Genomic DNA, 15020 nt, shown 5'->3' with positions numbered 1-15020 from the left:
TTGAGCAGAGGGCACAGCTGGCGTCGCGAGGTGGGACGACCGCTCGGACGCTTGGCCAAGGGAGGAAGCGTGCAGGATCTGGGTGGACAAGTTCATCGGGAGGTAGCGGAGGGAGGAGAGGGAGAGGTTTCCCCCCCGTCCTTCCCTCTCCCGGTCCCCGCAGGGCTGCAGCTCGCTGGCAGCGGAGGGAGCGGAGCAGTCGCCGTCGTCTCGGGGAGTGTTTGATTTGTGGCATTCCACAGATCATTAGAGCAGCCGGGAATGTAGGTCAGGGCTGGCGCATCCATCCCCTCGCCAGCCTCCGCTCCTGATGCTGCAGGAGGAAAGGAAAGGTAGCGGTGGGGAGGGAAACCTGGGGGCTTCGCTGCGGCACAGCGCCCACTCCGCGCTGGGGAGACTCGCCTGCTGCCCTGGCCCTGCGCCCCTCCATTGTCCAGCTTTGGTGGGCTGCTTGAGCCACGGTTCCTCTGGCTCCTGCCCTCTCTCTGCTCTTGTCTGGACCAGAAACGCTGCGGGGCGGCTGCTCCCGGGAGTCGCCAGCCCTCGGCTGTGGGACCTTTCCCCGGTGGCATCGCTCACGTCCACTTCCCTAATTTCACACAAGCTTTCTCAGGGTTTTTGGTGCCCAAATGCCGCCACACGAGTGTCTGCGTGTTCATCCCCTCCCCACGTTTGCCATGATTCCTGTAGCCTCTTCGATGGTTGAGGGAAGGGGAAGAGGCAGAGCTGCCTGCAGGGCCGCTGGTGCGGCAGCCGTCAGCCCGCCTGGGGCGGGAAGGGGGTTTTCAGGCAGCACCGTCCTCTTCGGTTTCTTTTTTCTGCCTTTAAATAGTCGATGGATCCCAGGTCTTGCAGGAAAGATGAAAACTTGCAGTGAAGCAATGTCTTCTCTAGTGAGCCAGGATTTACTGACTATTCAGGAAACCCGCGTTAGGCGCTCTGTGGCAGTAGATTTTGAGCCTTTACCGATTCAGAGAGTCAAAACTTGGTGTCTTTGCTTCCTCTGCAGTACTTTAAAAGCACGAGTGGTTTTTTCTTTCCCCCTCTGCCTTTTGAATCCAGGGAACTAAATGTTTTTTCCTTCAGTTGGTCGCCTTACAAGGTGGGATGCGGAGCAGTAATCTTTGGGGTGTGCAAACAAGCCGTCCAGCCCGTAACCTCCTGTGATCGGTGTTTGATGTCTGTTCTTGAGCAGTCATCAAAATAAGATGATGCATATTTATCACAAACAAATCGCTTAATGCATCACAGTATTTCTTTTAGGAGTAAGTCTCGCCTAAGCTGTGCTCCCAACTTCTTTAACTTAAGAGGTTTTTGGTTTTTTCCTCCACTGACTGTTTTATCCCCTCTGCCTCCTCGTAGCAAACTCTATCAAGGTGGAGATGTACAGCGATGAGGAAGCCAGCCGGCTGCTGTCACAGGACGACCGGATGCTCGAAAAGGAGGACAGCGTAATCGTGGAGGACTCGCTCTCGGAGCCCCTGGGCTACTGCGACGGGACGGGCCAGGAGCCGCACTCCCCTGGGGGCATTCGGCTGCCCAACGGCAAGCTGAAATGTGACATCTGCGGGATGGTGTGCATCGGCCCCAACGTGCTGATGGTGCACAAGCGCAGCCACACCGGTGAGTGGCGGCCCCGAGGCCAGCGTTGCTGTCGGGGCAGGGGCAGGACAGGCTGGAGGGAAGTAAATTTCTGAAGCCGGGTGGCAAGCGTGTGTCGGCTGGCGGGCACCGATGCCGCGGGAGATGGGTGTCAGGTCCCAAGGTGCTGACCCCGGTGACAGCGGGCAGAAGATGCTGGCGAGGAAGGGTCCAGGGAAGCGCGTGTAGCTGGTCTTTCCTCATCACTGTCCAACCTCCAGCAGCAGGTCTGTCGCTCCCCAGGCTGGGGGTCGCATCCAGAGCACTGCGTTTGGTGCTTACCCTCTCAAACGTACTCAGCGCTGCTGAACCCATGAATAGTCATGGTCTCCCGGGCTGTTAATTCCAGAGCTTGTTCCTCTGCAGCCTTGGAAAATGCTTTTGATGGGGAGATTCACCCACTGCTCCGGTTTTGCAGGAGAAAGGCCGTTCCACTGCAACCAGTGCGGAGCCTCCTTCACCCAGAAGGGAAACCTCCTGCGTCACATCAAACTGCACTCTGGGGAGAAGCCCTTCAAATGTCCCTTCTGCAACTACGCTTGCCGCAGGAGGGATGCGCTCACCGGCCACCTGCGAACACACTCCGGTGGGTAGCTCTGGGCGGCCACGGGCTGGGAAGGGAGGAAACACACGACCGGGATAGAGAACCGGGGCGTTGAGCACAGCTCATGAAAGCGGCAGGCTCGAGCTCCCAACCGACAGCAGCCAAACTCCGTCTCCTATCGGCTCCCGGCTTGCCGCAGTCGCTACGCCGCTGCCGCGGTGCAGAACCAACCTGCCGACGGCGGAGCGTGTGCCTGGGGGAGGTTGTGTTGGTGTCTGGTTAATGGTCTGGGAGCTCCGCTGACCGGAGGGACGCCTGCGGGGTTTTGTGCTGCTGTGTTCCAGACGTTCCTGGGGGTTATTGCATCTCTTTCTTACAAAGATAAATGTTTAATAGCTTTTATTGAGTCGACATAGGTCCCACCCTTGGGTGTGCCCTGCCCCAGTGAAAATGAGTGCTGAGGGGTTTTGTTTGTGTGTTGTTTTGACATTGTCCTTTATAATATGACATTTGAGATGTGGTTTTCACCCTCCGGTTCCGTGATGTAACAGCTGGCGGGGGCCACGGGTGGGAGTGAAGTATGCCAGCCGGCCCCCTGGTTTGCGATCGTTTTCCCTTGATTTGCGTACCAGTGTGTTTCTGTGGTGCTGCCGGGGCTTTCAAAGTTCACGCAGATGGCTTTGAACACCTGCGACTCTAACCTTTTGAGTGCTGCGTGGAAATGAGTGTCGTCCGCTTCCTTGAAGGAAGAGACCTTGTCCCCTGAAGAGCCTGTTCTCATCGCAGCCTTACTCAGGAGCCCCAAAAACCTGCTCGCCCCTCTCGCAGCTTGGCCCCAGAGCCCCAGTTTTCTGTAGGTTTCTGCCCTGTGCCCGTCTCGGTGGGAGGGCGCGATGCTCCAGGTTTAAGCTCCCGTCTTGCTGCGGATGAATCTTCTCACTTTGCTGTTTCTTTTGGGTGTTTGTCATCTCTTCCCCACATGCACATCTGAGACTTTCTGGAGGATGCCAGGGAGGAATCCGGGTGGTTTGACCCCCGGAGCCTGGAATGGGGCTGTTGGTTCTCACCTGGCGTCTGCGCAGGAGCAGATTCGGGGTTTGCAGGAGCTTCCCGTCCATTATATTTTGTCTCTGGACATCCCCGCCGCTAAGGGACAAAGCTGCTTCTCGGTGTAGAACTGTTTTCATCTCTCGTCTGGTTCTCCAGCGTGGCCAGAATATGGCAGCGGCATTTCTGATACCGAGGTGATCGGGAAAGAGTCTGTTTGGCCCTGGGGGAGGAGGTGAGGTTAGTAGCATCTGGCTTTGCCAATTAATGGGGAGAAATGCCAAAGAAATCCTTTGTCCACGTTCTTTCCTTATCTCTAAAGGGGAGGGGAAAAAAAAAAAAAAGGAAGAAGGCAGTAGTTGGAGGCAAAACCCCTCGTGTCATTAACTCTAGAGAGCAAAGAGCATGTGTGTCTCCTCCTGCCCCGCTCGGAGGGTGAGGAAGGCCAGGCTCTGGTGACAGCCCGGCTCCCCGTGGAGCACTGAAGCACCGCAACGGCTGCTCGGACCAGCTGAGCCGCGGCCGCTCCACCTCGAGGCCTTCAGCTCTCCCGACGAGTCCTTCAGTCTGGAGCGATCATCATCATCTGTCTTCCTCCCCTCCGCCCCCGGCCGCTCCGAGTGGTAGTGGCTTGGCCGGCGCTGAGCCGCGCTCCATCTTGGGCAGCGCTGCATCGGCTCGGGGAGGAGTTACCGCACGGTGGAGCGGAGAGCTTTGGCATCTGTCCGCAGCGAGTTCGCCTTGCCGGCAGCTCTACCCTGCGCCCCTCCGGGGTGCCACTGACATTAGGAAGGTCTCTGGTCTTGGCTTTGGTTAAACCCTCGGCGTTGGAGTGCGGGGTTTTGCAGTGTTAGGTGGCTGAGCCCCGTTCCAGGAACCCCAACTCGCTGGCAGCCCGAGGTTTGTGCGGGTGGATGCACAGATCCAAAACCGGGGACACGTTGCTGCGCATCGCCTCGTGGCAGCGGCTCCCGTGGCTGGTGAGACCCCGCTCCGAGCCTGCCTTGCGCTCGCAGGGGCTTTCTCCTAATTAACCTGCTTCAGGGGACCCCGAATGCGTCCAGACCCAGGGGTGCAGGGTCTCTTCTGGACTCCTTGGTCCTGTCACCTCTTGGGGGTCAGAACCCCCTGCTCGGGCTGTCCCCGTCCACAGCGTTCGCCCTCGCTGAGGTGAGTCCTTGGCCGAGCTGTGCCGACATCCCCCCGCTGCCAGGCATGGAAAAGGGTCGCCTTGAGTCCTTCAATCAAGAGACACAGAAATGGGACAAGCCCTCACAACATATCAAATAAAAATTAGTCTTTATGGGAGCTAATTACTAAGAAAAACCTTCGTTTAATGTGGATTTCACAGGCGAAGGTCTAGCAGTTACCCTGCCTGGGTGGAAGGCAGTGGGGCTTGGCTTTCCCTCCCTCTGCCTTAACTAGAGGCATGTGCATTTCATGCCGTCCCCATGAGGGACACTGAGCTTTCATCTCGGAAGATGTGCTGTCCAAAAAAGTGAGGTATTAAAATCCAGATCAAACACGCTGCGTTGCTCTGAAATAGATCAGAAGCTGCAGCCCACACCCGGGACAGCTGAGATGAGCCGCCGGTCCCCCGAGACCTCCCTCCCTTAAAGTCCTCGCCACGCCGCAACCCGATAAATAAACGAACCTGGAGCTCGTGTTCAGGGGGAGCCTTTCTGTTTGTTGTACTTGGTCAGAAGAAACTTCTCCTGGTGGGGCCCGGCAGCGAGGAGAGCGTCCCCCTTGCTCACATTTTTGGGTATGACGTGGGTGAAGAACTTCAGGGATCCTAAACAGACCTCGTCGCTCGCTGCAAGCCTCTCACTCGCGTCAAGTGACAGATGGATCGAGTCCGTCCGAGACACAAGCACGTGTCGGTGGGTAAATGATGACGTTTTCAAAGAACAGGCTAAGGAGTAAAAGGAAAAGCGACTGATGGCAAGGCAAAGCCCAGCTCAGGACAGAGGCTCCTCCCTGTCCTGCAGCCACCGTAAAACCCCGTCCCTGAGCCGTCGCTGACCCGGGACGCCCAGCACAAGCCACCCTGGCAGGAGCCTCAACGCCGGGAGCGAGACTTTTGCTGCCGAGGTGCGTGGGCAGGAGGACAGCTCAGTCCCCATGTCCCCAGGGAGCCGTCCCAGGCTCCTCCGTGCCCTGCGCCGCAGACAGCTGCCTGTCCCCGGGCCCCAGAATGCAGGCTGAGGCAGGAAGGGAAAGGCTGGGTCCTGAGGAAATCGCAGAATCCCAGCCTGGTTTGGGTGGGCAGGGACCTCCCGGCCCACCCAGTGCCACCCCTGCCATGGGCAGGGACACCCTCCACTAGCCCAGCTTGCCCAAAGCCCCATCCAACCTGGCCTTGAACACTGCCAGGGAGCCAGGGGCAGCCACAGCTTCTCTGGGCACCCTGTGCCAGGGCCTCAGCACCCTCACAGGGAAGGATTTCTGCCTCACATCCCATCTCCATCTCCCCTCCTGCAGCTTCAGGCCATTCCCCTTGGCCTGGCACTCCCTGCCCTTGGCACCAGCCCCTCTCCAGCTTTCGGATAACTTCAGGGAATCCATGCGGAGCTTCCCGGCTTGGAAAGCGAACCCCGATCCCAACGCAGCCGTCGGGAGCTTTGCGAAGCACAAACACGGGCAGAGGTTTGGGTGGTTGATTTGTTTAGGAGTAACAAACCCAAACCGTTTGGGGAACTCTTAACTTTAAAAGCTGCGCGAGCGATGGAGGTTAACGAGGTGTAATGAAATTTGGAGTCACGGCTCTCGCATCTAAATTGCTAGATTTTGAGGAGTGAATTCCTAACGCGCATTTTTGTGTTCGTACTCAGAGGCTAGTGGTATCCTCACCTCCCTCGGGACCGGAGTAAACCAATATTCAGCTGCTCTGCGACAATGCTGCTGCCTGGGGAGGGCCGGGAGGAGAGATTTACACTTGTCATCGGCTTCTCCGGATTGATTTCTAACCCGGAGCTTCAGTGGTGAAATCCACGGTGGCTCCTGGACTCCCGGATCTGCCTGCGGCTGGGCTGAGACTGGGCAGGGGTACGGCACGTGTGGACGCAGCCGGTCTCCTCGTTGACCGCTGCTGTTTGGGGCTGCCACGGTGGTGTTTGGGCAGGATCCGGTAGACGCTGTCGCAGGAGGAGGTGCTGGCCCCGCTTCCCCGCCGCCGTGCAAAACACTTCACATGAATCCAGGCGACAAAGCTGGGGCGGGGGGTAAACGCGAATTCACCTACTGCCTGAAAATGCGGGGTGTTTTGTTGTTTTTTTTGTTTTTTTTTTTTTTTTTAAAAAAAGCAGTTAAAGGTTAAACCACAAGCTGCAAAAAACCCCAAAACAACCCCTTAAACCTGACAGGAACAGAAAGAGCCTGGTCCAGGCGGGTGGCGGCAGATGGCACGCTCCTCCCCGAGCTTTGTGCCGGAGCCGGACGGGGTGAGCGTGACGCAGGCGGTGTCGGAGGGGAAGAACACGGCGGCTCTTGGACTTCTCTCGGATGCCGTGGTCCCTGGCTCTCGCCTGGTAGACCGCGTCCCCCTCCCCAGCCTGGCGTGGCTCCCCGTTTTGGTGTCCCGCCTGTTTGGGGAGCTCCTGGGTGAGAGCGATGGCCAGGGAGAGAGGAGCGCAGGGGGCCGCACGAGTGCCCGGGGGTGTGCAGGGGGCTGAAGAGCCCACCGCCCTCTCCAGCTCAGCTTCCCTGCACTCGCCTCTTCCCCCCCCCCCCCCCCCCATTAGCATCTTCTTGCCTAACGAGCTGCCTCCCCTAAAAGGCGTCTGAGTGTGATCGACCTGCGGCAGCAGGTCCCTCGGAGCCCGGACCCCTTTATTCCCCTCCCAGACTATTTAACAGGGTGGGCACCGCCTTGCCCTTTCCCCCGTGCCCGAAGGACGTTGGCTGCTGTGCCGCCCAGGTACTGCCCTGATTGTACCTAATTAGCAATCAACCCGGCGAGAGGCACAAAACCCCCGCGTCAGCGTTTGCGTTTCCCCGTCCCCTGCGCAGGCAGCGGCGATGGAAACTGCGACGGGGTTCCGAGATACCATCTCCCCTCGGGAGGGGTCATGAGTTTTCACTGTAAGTAGTCTGACAGTTAAAACGCGCGGATAATGACGTGGCGCGAGGGCCATCGCCGGCTCTGCGGCGCGCGGCGGCCGCTCCTCTTTGTCTGGCAGTCACTGGCCTTGGGTGGCTTCGGTGATTTTTCAGTCAGAAGTGACAAAATTGGGAGAGATGAGAGTAAAAATGTGTCTGGCGAGCGTCTTATCGTGAATCCTGGTTGGGGGGCTTGCGCACACCGCACAGCAACCGTGTGCTGGCCAAGCCACCGAGCTGCCGGGGTGGGTGCGGTAGCTGCGTTTGAGGTAGATGGTGGTCGGGAGGAAGGCTGAGGCAGAAGCTGAGAGCTGTGGGTCGTGGCTCTTGCTCCCAGCTCTGCAAACTGTCGCTTGAGACGTGCCGGAGAGGTCCTTTCTCTGCGGCACAGCCAGATAGCGCGGTGGGCTGACGGCGAGGGTCGCTGCGCCGTCGTGACCGATTCCTGTCGACCGATTCCTGCCGCTTTTCTCTCCCGTCGAGGCGCGTCCAGCCCTTTCCCGGGCTCTTCGTCGAGGGCACTGTGTCTGTTCTTACAGCCGGGCTCCGGTTTGCCTGTTTTACAGTCTCCTCCCCCACGGTCGGCAAACCCTACAAGTGCAACTACTGCGGCCGGAGCTACAAGCAGCAGAGCACGCTGGAGGAGCACAAGGAGCGGTGCCACAACTACCTGCAGAGTCTGAACACTGAACCGCAGTCGCTGGCCGGCCAGCAAGGTCAGTGCCGAGGGGCGGCCGGAGCCCCGGGGACGCGAGGAGGGGTCCCAGCAGGGTGGGAAATGGGGACGCGGGTTTGTTTTCCAGCCCCGTCTCTGGCCGACGGGGTTGAGCTACGGGGACGTGCTTCCCATTAGAAACGGGGGTGCTGCCCCGGTGTGAGCCCCAGAACTCTCTGTGCCCCGACGATCGTGGGATGAAAGGCGCTGTGCGTGTGCGTTGGTCAATGCCGCAAACCTCTGCAAGTGCGAAGTGTTACCTCCCGGGTTCCTCCCCTCGCCACCCGCCCGATTTCAAAGCCCCCGAATCGAAATGCACCCTTGTCCCATATTTCTAGTGCGAGAACTACCGAGAGCGTTTCCCCGTAAAGAACAGAACTGCGATGTAGGGGATTTACCCCTGCGGGCAGGTGTCTGAAACGGGCTCGGAAGCACCTTCTGGCTCCTCCTCGGAGCCTGCAGACAGACCCCCCCGTCTTTGCTGCGCCGGCAAAGAACTCAAGCTGGAGCCTTCCTGGCTCCTCACCCTTCTGGAGCTGGACCTGGTCCCGCTAGAGCCACGGCTCCTTACGGCGAGGTTCGCCGGTTAAGCCTGCACGGACACTTTAAACGGATGATCCGTAACCTGCGGGGCACGGGAATGGCGGAGCTGCCCTCGCCAGCAGCAACACAGGGCAGGTCTCTCCAGGACGGGGTTGAGAGCCGGCAAGAAAAGCGAGGGCACTTCCATCCGTTGAAGCTGGCTCCTCTTCCCCAAAGTGGCAGGAGCAGGCGCAGCTCGATGAAGAAGGGAGGCGGACCGGCTGCCGGTGCTCCCCTGCGACCGATTCACCGACGGGGTAAGCTCTGGGCCTGGAGCAGGCAGCCCGGCAGCCTTTCCGTAGGTCCGTCCCAGCTAGCAGAGGGCAGGAGCGGCGTGCCTCGAGCGCTGGCTGCGGAGTCTCCGGCCTGGGTCGCAGCGTGCCCGTCCCGCTCGCCCCGTCCCGCGGTCATCGGCTGAACCGGGTTTCCCTTGTCTTGCCAGGTGACGAGATGCGAGACCTGGAGATAGTGCCGGATTCTCTGCTTCACCCCTCGTCCGATCGGCCGACGTTTATTGACCGGCTGGCGAACAGCCTCACCAAACGGAAACGATCGACACCTCAGAAATTCGTGGGTAAGGGGAGTTTTCCCCCCCCCTCCCTTTGCTTCCCGGGCAGACAGGAGGGAGAGGGGGAGCCCCTGCTCGCCAAAGCGGGGCTCGAGCACCCGGCCAGGAAACACACACACACACCCCCCCCCGGAGCTGAAACTCCGCACTTGGGCACGCGGCTGGTGTTCGCACAGCGCCTTTCATCCCGCGGCGGGGACGGGGCACGTCTCGCACGCGGTGCTGGGGAGGGAGAGGACGTTGGCAGGGCGGAGGCGGGGGGGGGACAGGGGCGCACCCCAAACCCAAGCCTGCCCGTTCTGACGCCGCTCTCCTTCCCGGCAGGGGAGAAGCAGATGCGATTCACCCTCTCGGACCTCCCCTTCGACGTGAACTCCGGCTTCGAGAAGGACGTGGAGATGGTCTCGGCCCACCACCCCCTCGACCCCTCCTACGGCAGCTCCCTGTCCCTGATGGGGGGGGAACATCTTCGCCCCCTCCGGCTCCCCCCTACAAACTGCATCTCGGAAGTCACCCCCGTCATCAGCTCCGTCTACACCCAGATCCAGCCCCTGCCGGGCCGGCTGGAGATGCCGGGGAGCCGGGAAGCCGCCGAGGGGCACGAGGACGTGCCGGACGGGGTGCAGGTGGTGTACCGGGGCCGGGACCAGGGCGTATCGCCCACCAACGGCTGCCAGGACTCGACGGACACGGAGAGCAACCACGAAGAACGAAGCTCGCAGCTGCCGGCGGGAAACTGCGCCAGCAGCCGCCAGAGCCCAGCCTACGCCAAAGAGGACCCCAAACTGCCGGAGGGACCCCCGGCCGCCCGCTCCACCCCCAGCTCCGCCAAAGAAGCCCTGCGGGTGGTCAACGAGGACGGGGAGCAGATCAGGGCCTTCAAGTGCGAGCACTGCCGCATCCTTTTCCTGGACCACGTCATGTTCACCATCCACATGGGCTGCCACGGCTTCAGAGACCCTTTCGAATGCAACATCTGTGGGTACCACAGCCAGGACCGGTACGAGTTCTCCTCCCACATAGTGCGGGGCGAGCATAAAGTCGGCTAAAAAATCCTCTCCCCCCCCTCCCGCCCCATCCCTCCACTCCTTGTGCCCCCCCCCCAGCCCGCCCTCGACTCTTCCTCTGTCTCTAGCTCAGCCCCTCCACCCTTAGGGCATGGAACTGTTGGTTTTTCTTTTATACTCCTTTGCACTGACTTTGGCTACAAAAATATTTAAAAAAAAAAAAAACCAACCCCGACGAGGGGGAGCTCTTAACAATTTGCCTTTTTATAAATGGAGTTATTTAAATATTAACGGACTTTTTTGTGCTTTCCCCCCCCACCTCTCTCACCTCCCTCCGTTATTTATTGAGCTTCTTAGTTTCTCTTTTTATAACTCTCTTGTTGGTTTTGGTTTTTTCCCTCCCCGTAAAGTCTCACTTGAATTTTTGAGACTCGTTCTCCTCCCTCCTCTTCCTCTCCCGCCCCGGTCCCGGTCGGCTCCCCGGCACGGCACGGTGCCACGCGCCAGCCTGGAGCTCCGAGCATTGCCCGTCCCCGCTCTGGGACGAGGCAAACCTCAGATTAGGTGCTAAAAAACCCCCGGGACACCCCCACACCCCCCCCAGCCTGGCGGGGGGGGGGGCCGCTGCGCCCCGAGCTTTAATGAGTTTAAATACAGGGAGCATAAAGCAGGGACCCCCCCTTCTCCCCGCGGGGCCAGGCCGGTGCTGCCGGGGTTTGCCCGGCGGTTCCTTCCCGCGGCGTTTGAGCCCCCCCCCGTAGGCCTGGCACCGCACGGGGGGGGGCGATGGGGGGGGGGTCCTCCATCGCTCCGCTTAAACGAAGGAAAGGTAAGGCCAGGAAGATGGCGAGCGTCCGGGTGACGGCTCCGTTCTGCTGGCTGGGATCTCCTCCTCCTCCTCCTCTTCCTCAGCACAGGCCAGTATCTCCAGCCCGCTCTGCTGCAGGGGTTGCTCCCCCCCCCCGGCCCCCCCCGCTGCCCCCAAAGCCCCCGGCATTCCCAGGGGGTCGGCGGGGTGTTGTCCCCCCCCCCCGCTCCGGTGTCATTCCTGTTCCCGCTCGACGGAGGAGTCGGGGTGCGGTGGCACCCTCGACGCCAGAGCTTTGCCCTCGGTCCCGCCAGCAGCCCCCCCAGCGGGACCCCCGCGCTCCCCTGGCTTTGGGGGGGGGGGGGTGTCCGAAAGAGGGGTGGGAGGTTGGGGGGTGTCGTCTGCTGCATCCGGCCGCTGCCTGCTGCACCCCTCTTCCCGGGGCCGGGCTCTGGGGGCAGATTGCCGGGAGCCGCCTGGTTTTTGGGGGTGAGACCCCGAGGGAGGGGGGGGGGGGGTCCGGAACGGGGCACACACACACACACCCCCCCCGGGACAGGGTCCCCCCAACCAAAAGGGATTTAGCGGGGCCGGGGGCAGGCGGCCGATAACCAAAAATAAAGCGCGAGCCCTGGCAGGAGCCGGCCGCCTCCTCGGTGCTCCCCGGGCCCCTCCGGCCGCAGCCCCCCCCACACCCGGGGGGGTCCCGCTGCCCCCCCCCCCCAGGCCCAGGCGGCATCAAACGCCCCGCAGCCGCGCTGGGGCTCTCCTGAGGATGAAACCAAAGGCTGTTCCTTTTTCTACGGACACAAACACAACCACCTCACGCGGCGGCAACTCCCGTTGCCCCTGTTTCCCGTTTTTCTTTTAATATTATTAATTTTACTTTATTTGGGGTGTTGTTTTTTTGTTTTTTTTGTTTTTTTTCCCTCCTTTCTGGCTTTTCTGGGGACGGTGTCTGCGTGGGTGTCGGTGCGGGGCACAGCTCGCTCCCAACCGGAGCTCCCCCTCACGGCCCACTCCCCCCCAAGCACCAAAACAAACCCAAAAAAGGGTTTTTTCAAACCGAAATGGAAGCTCTGCAGTTTTCTGACCGCTCTTGGGGTTTTGGTTTGGGGTTTGGGGTTTTTTTTTCGTTTTTTTTTTTTTCTTTCCTTCTCTTTTCTTTTTCCTGTAAAAGAGTCTAAAACAAAAATGTAGGAATTTTGTAAAACTCCAGGTCGCTTTACTCGTGTAAATATCTATATTTTTTAATCAGATGTATGAAGAACAAACGATGATGTGCAATACCCCGGCCCCCCGCCCCCCTCCCCGGCTACGGCCCCTCCTTCCTTTCTAATGAGTTTTCATTTGTATATCGTTAATGGATTTGCTGTCGTCTTTGGTTTTTTCCCTTTTTTGTGAGGTTAGACTCGCTTTTGGACAAAAAACACCCCCTGCCCCCCCCCCTCCAGCCCTCCCCCCCCCCCCCCAGTGACCGCAGGAGCTTTTGTATCTGTAAGATATTGTAATTACCTATTTGTGTAACGAGATCTACTACTGTAAGTTTTGTACTGTACTGGCTGAAGGTCTGTTATAAATAAACCGGAGTAATTTAACGCCTCCCCCCCCTCCCGCCTCCCTTCTGTGGGGGGGGGGGGCAGCGTGCCGGGGTCCCCCAGGATTGGGGGCTGGGGGGGGGAAGGAGGGGACCCCCCGGGGATGGAGGGGGGACGCTGGGGGTTCCCTCTAGGGGTTTGGGGTTTTTTTTTTTTTGGGGGGAGGGATGCTCGGGGTGCCCTACTCCCCCCCCCCCCCCGAGCACTGATGGTGGGGACCCCCCCGAGGGGTGGGAGGGGGCTGGGGGGGGCAGGGGGCTGGGGACCCCCTGGGGTGGGGGGGGAGGACACTGGGGGTCCCCTCTGGGCCCAGACACACGTGGGGACCCCCACAACGGCTGGGACACGCGGGGCCCCCCCGTGGGACGCCGGGGGGGGGGGGGGGGAGCGGGACACGTGACCCCTACTCCCCTTCCGCCGGGACTACATCTCCCAGCGTCCCCCGCGGGGCGCGCGCGGTGGGGATGACGACACACGCAGCCCGCGACGCATGGCGCGCGTCTGACTCCTCACGCCTTCCGTAGCGCGGGAATCCTCCGCCGCGGCGAGGAGAAGTAGTCCCTCCACCGCCGCCGCCGCCGCGGCCCAGCACCGGCTCCGCCCGCCCCGCGCCCACCCCAGCCCCGCCGGCGGAGCCGCTGCGAGGAGTTCGGGGTGGTTCTTCGGGACGGGGGCGGCGGCGGGGCGGTGGCGGAGGCGCTTCCGGGCGGCGGCCTTGATATATAAGGGCGGCGGTGCGGCGGACGGGCCTTCTTTCGCCGCCCCGGCAGCGAGATGGTGAGCGCGGCGTGGCCGGGGGGGGGGCGGGGGCCCGTGGGGCACGGGGGGGTCCCGAGGGGGCCGGGGGAGCCCGTGGGGTCACGAGGGGGCCGGGGGGGGGGGGCGTGTGGGGCACGGGGGGGGGCCGGGGCCAGCGGGAGCCCGCAGGGACCTGTGTGGGGCAGGGGATGGTGGGGGGCGCAGCGCGGCCGTAGGGCCCGTGTGGGGCGGGGGGGGCCGTGGGGAGGCCGGAGGGGTCCGTGTGGGGCGGGGGGGGGCTGAAGGGGTCAGGGGGTGCTGGGGGGCGGTTGTGGGGGCAGCTGTGCCGGGGCCGTGCTGGGCCCGGAGCGGGGGGGGGGGGCAGTGGGGCTCTCGGGGCTCCGCCGGCGCCTGTCGGGGCGGGGGCGGGGGGGGGGGGCTGTCAGGTTCATCCTCTCCCCCACCCGCCCCAGACGAAGAAGAGGAGGAACAACGGCCGGGCCAAGAAGGGCCGCGGCCATGTCCAGCCCATCCGCTGCACCAACTGCGCCCGCTGCGTGCCCAAGGACAAGGCCATCAAGAAGTTCGTCATCAGGAACATCGTGGAGGCCGCGGCCGTCAGGGACATCTCGGAGGCCAGCGTCTTCGACTGTAAGGCCGGGGGGTGCGGTGGGGTCTCCCCCCGTGCTCCCCCATCTACGGGTGGGGGGGCTGGGGAGCCGGAGCCCTGTGTCCAGAGGTGTTTTGGGGTGAGCGGGGGCTGCTGACCCCCCCTTCTCGCCCCCCCAGCCTACGTCCTGCCCAAGCTGTACGTGAAGCTGCATTACTGCGTCAGCTGCGCCATCCACAGCAAGGTGGTGCGGAACCGCTCGCGGGAGGCCCGCAAGGACCGGACCCCCCCGCCCCGCTTCAGACCCGCCGTACGTATTGGGGGGGCTCTGGGGGGAGGTTGGGGGTTCGCACCCCCCCCAGATCTGGCTGACAGTCTCCTTCCCTCCGCAGGGTGCTGCCCCCCGGCCTCCCCCCAAGCCCATGTGAGGAGACTGCGGCTGAGCGTCGTCCCCAGCGCGGGCTGAATAAAGGATCTTGCTCTGAGCCCGGCTCCGTGCCTCTGGGGCTGGGGGGGGGATGCGTCTCTCTGGGGCTGGGGGGGAGTGAGTGGGGCAACGGGGGGGCTCCCTGCCCCTTTCTTGGGGGGGGCTCTGAGCTCACCCTGGGAAGCTGTGCGGAGGGGGGGGGTGGCATCCTGTGGGGCTGGGGGGTGCTTTGCCTACCGGTGCAGTCCCGATGGGGGGGGGGGGTGGATGGATGGATGGACACCCAGAGGGTGCCCTGGCCCAAGGGGGGGGCTGGGGGGGAGGGGGCTCACACCCCCGGGCCGGGGAGGAGGCTGGTCCTGTGCCCCACAACCCCCCCAGGGCCCTCAAACCTGGCGCTGCTGGAGGTGGGGGCTGTTGGTGCCCCAAATCCTGCCTGGGGCCAGGACCTGCCTGGAGGGGGGGGCACCACTGACCACCCCTCAGCAGTGCTGGGTGTTCCCTGGGGAGGGTGGGGGGTGTTGGGGGGGGTTCAGCTTCACCCTGGGTGCTGAATGGGGCTGGGGGGCCGGACACACACCCCACACACACACCACACCCCCCCCCCCCCCTTCCCAGGCAGTGTTGGGGGGCT

General features: G+C 62.1%; 2 protein-coding genes across 15 annotated transcripts in view; both read left to right on the top strand.

Annotated features, from left to right (window-relative positions):
* IKZF4 (IKAROS family zinc finger 4) overlaps window positions 1-12451 on the top strand; it is a 29805-nt gene extending 17354 nt beyond the window's left edge. For 12 of the 14 annotated variants that reach the window (XM_054807126.1, XM_054807124.1, XM_054807119.1 and 9 more), the window contains 5 exons: window positions 1363-1623; window positions 2060-2227; window positions 7900-8049; window positions 9073-9204; window positions 9523-12451. In XM_054807126.1, coding sequence (XP_054663101.1) covers window positions 1383-1623; window positions 2060-2227; window positions 7900-8049; window positions 9073-9204; window positions 9523-10247 — 1416 coding nt within the window. In that variant the 5' untranslated portion in view covers window positions 1363-1382 and the 3' untranslated portion in view covers window positions 10248-12451. The remainder of the gene's footprint in view (window positions 1-1362; window positions 1624-2059; window positions 2228-7899; window positions 8050-9072; window positions 9205-9522) is intronic. The other 2 variants (XM_054807125.1, XM_054807122.1) reach the window with 1 other exon arrangement.
* Window positions 12452-13158: 707 nt separating this feature from the next.
* On the top strand, window positions 13159-14444 carry RPS26 (ribosomal protein S26). The gene is made up of 4 exons (XM_054807201.1): window positions 13159-13388; window positions 13823-14000; window positions 14139-14269; window positions 14352-14444. Exons 1-4 carry the CDS (start codon window positions 13386-13388, stop codon window positions 14385-14387), a joined length of 348 nt encoding a protein of 115 aa, XP_054663176.1. The 5' UTR covers window positions 13159-13385; the 3' UTR covers window positions 14388-14444.
* The last annotated feature ends 576 nt before the right edge of the window (window positions 14445-15020 follow it).

This window comes from Grus americana, chromosome 31 (assembly GCF_028858705.1).
Source record: "Grus americana isolate bGruAme1 chromosome 31, bGruAme1.mat, whole genome shotgun sequence".
Lineage (NCBI taxonomy): Eukaryota > Metazoa > Chordata > Aves > Gruiformes > Gruidae > Grus > Grus americana.
The sequence above is the reverse complement of the archived record's forward strand: the minus strand, read 5'-3'. Positions and strand labels throughout refer to the sequence as shown.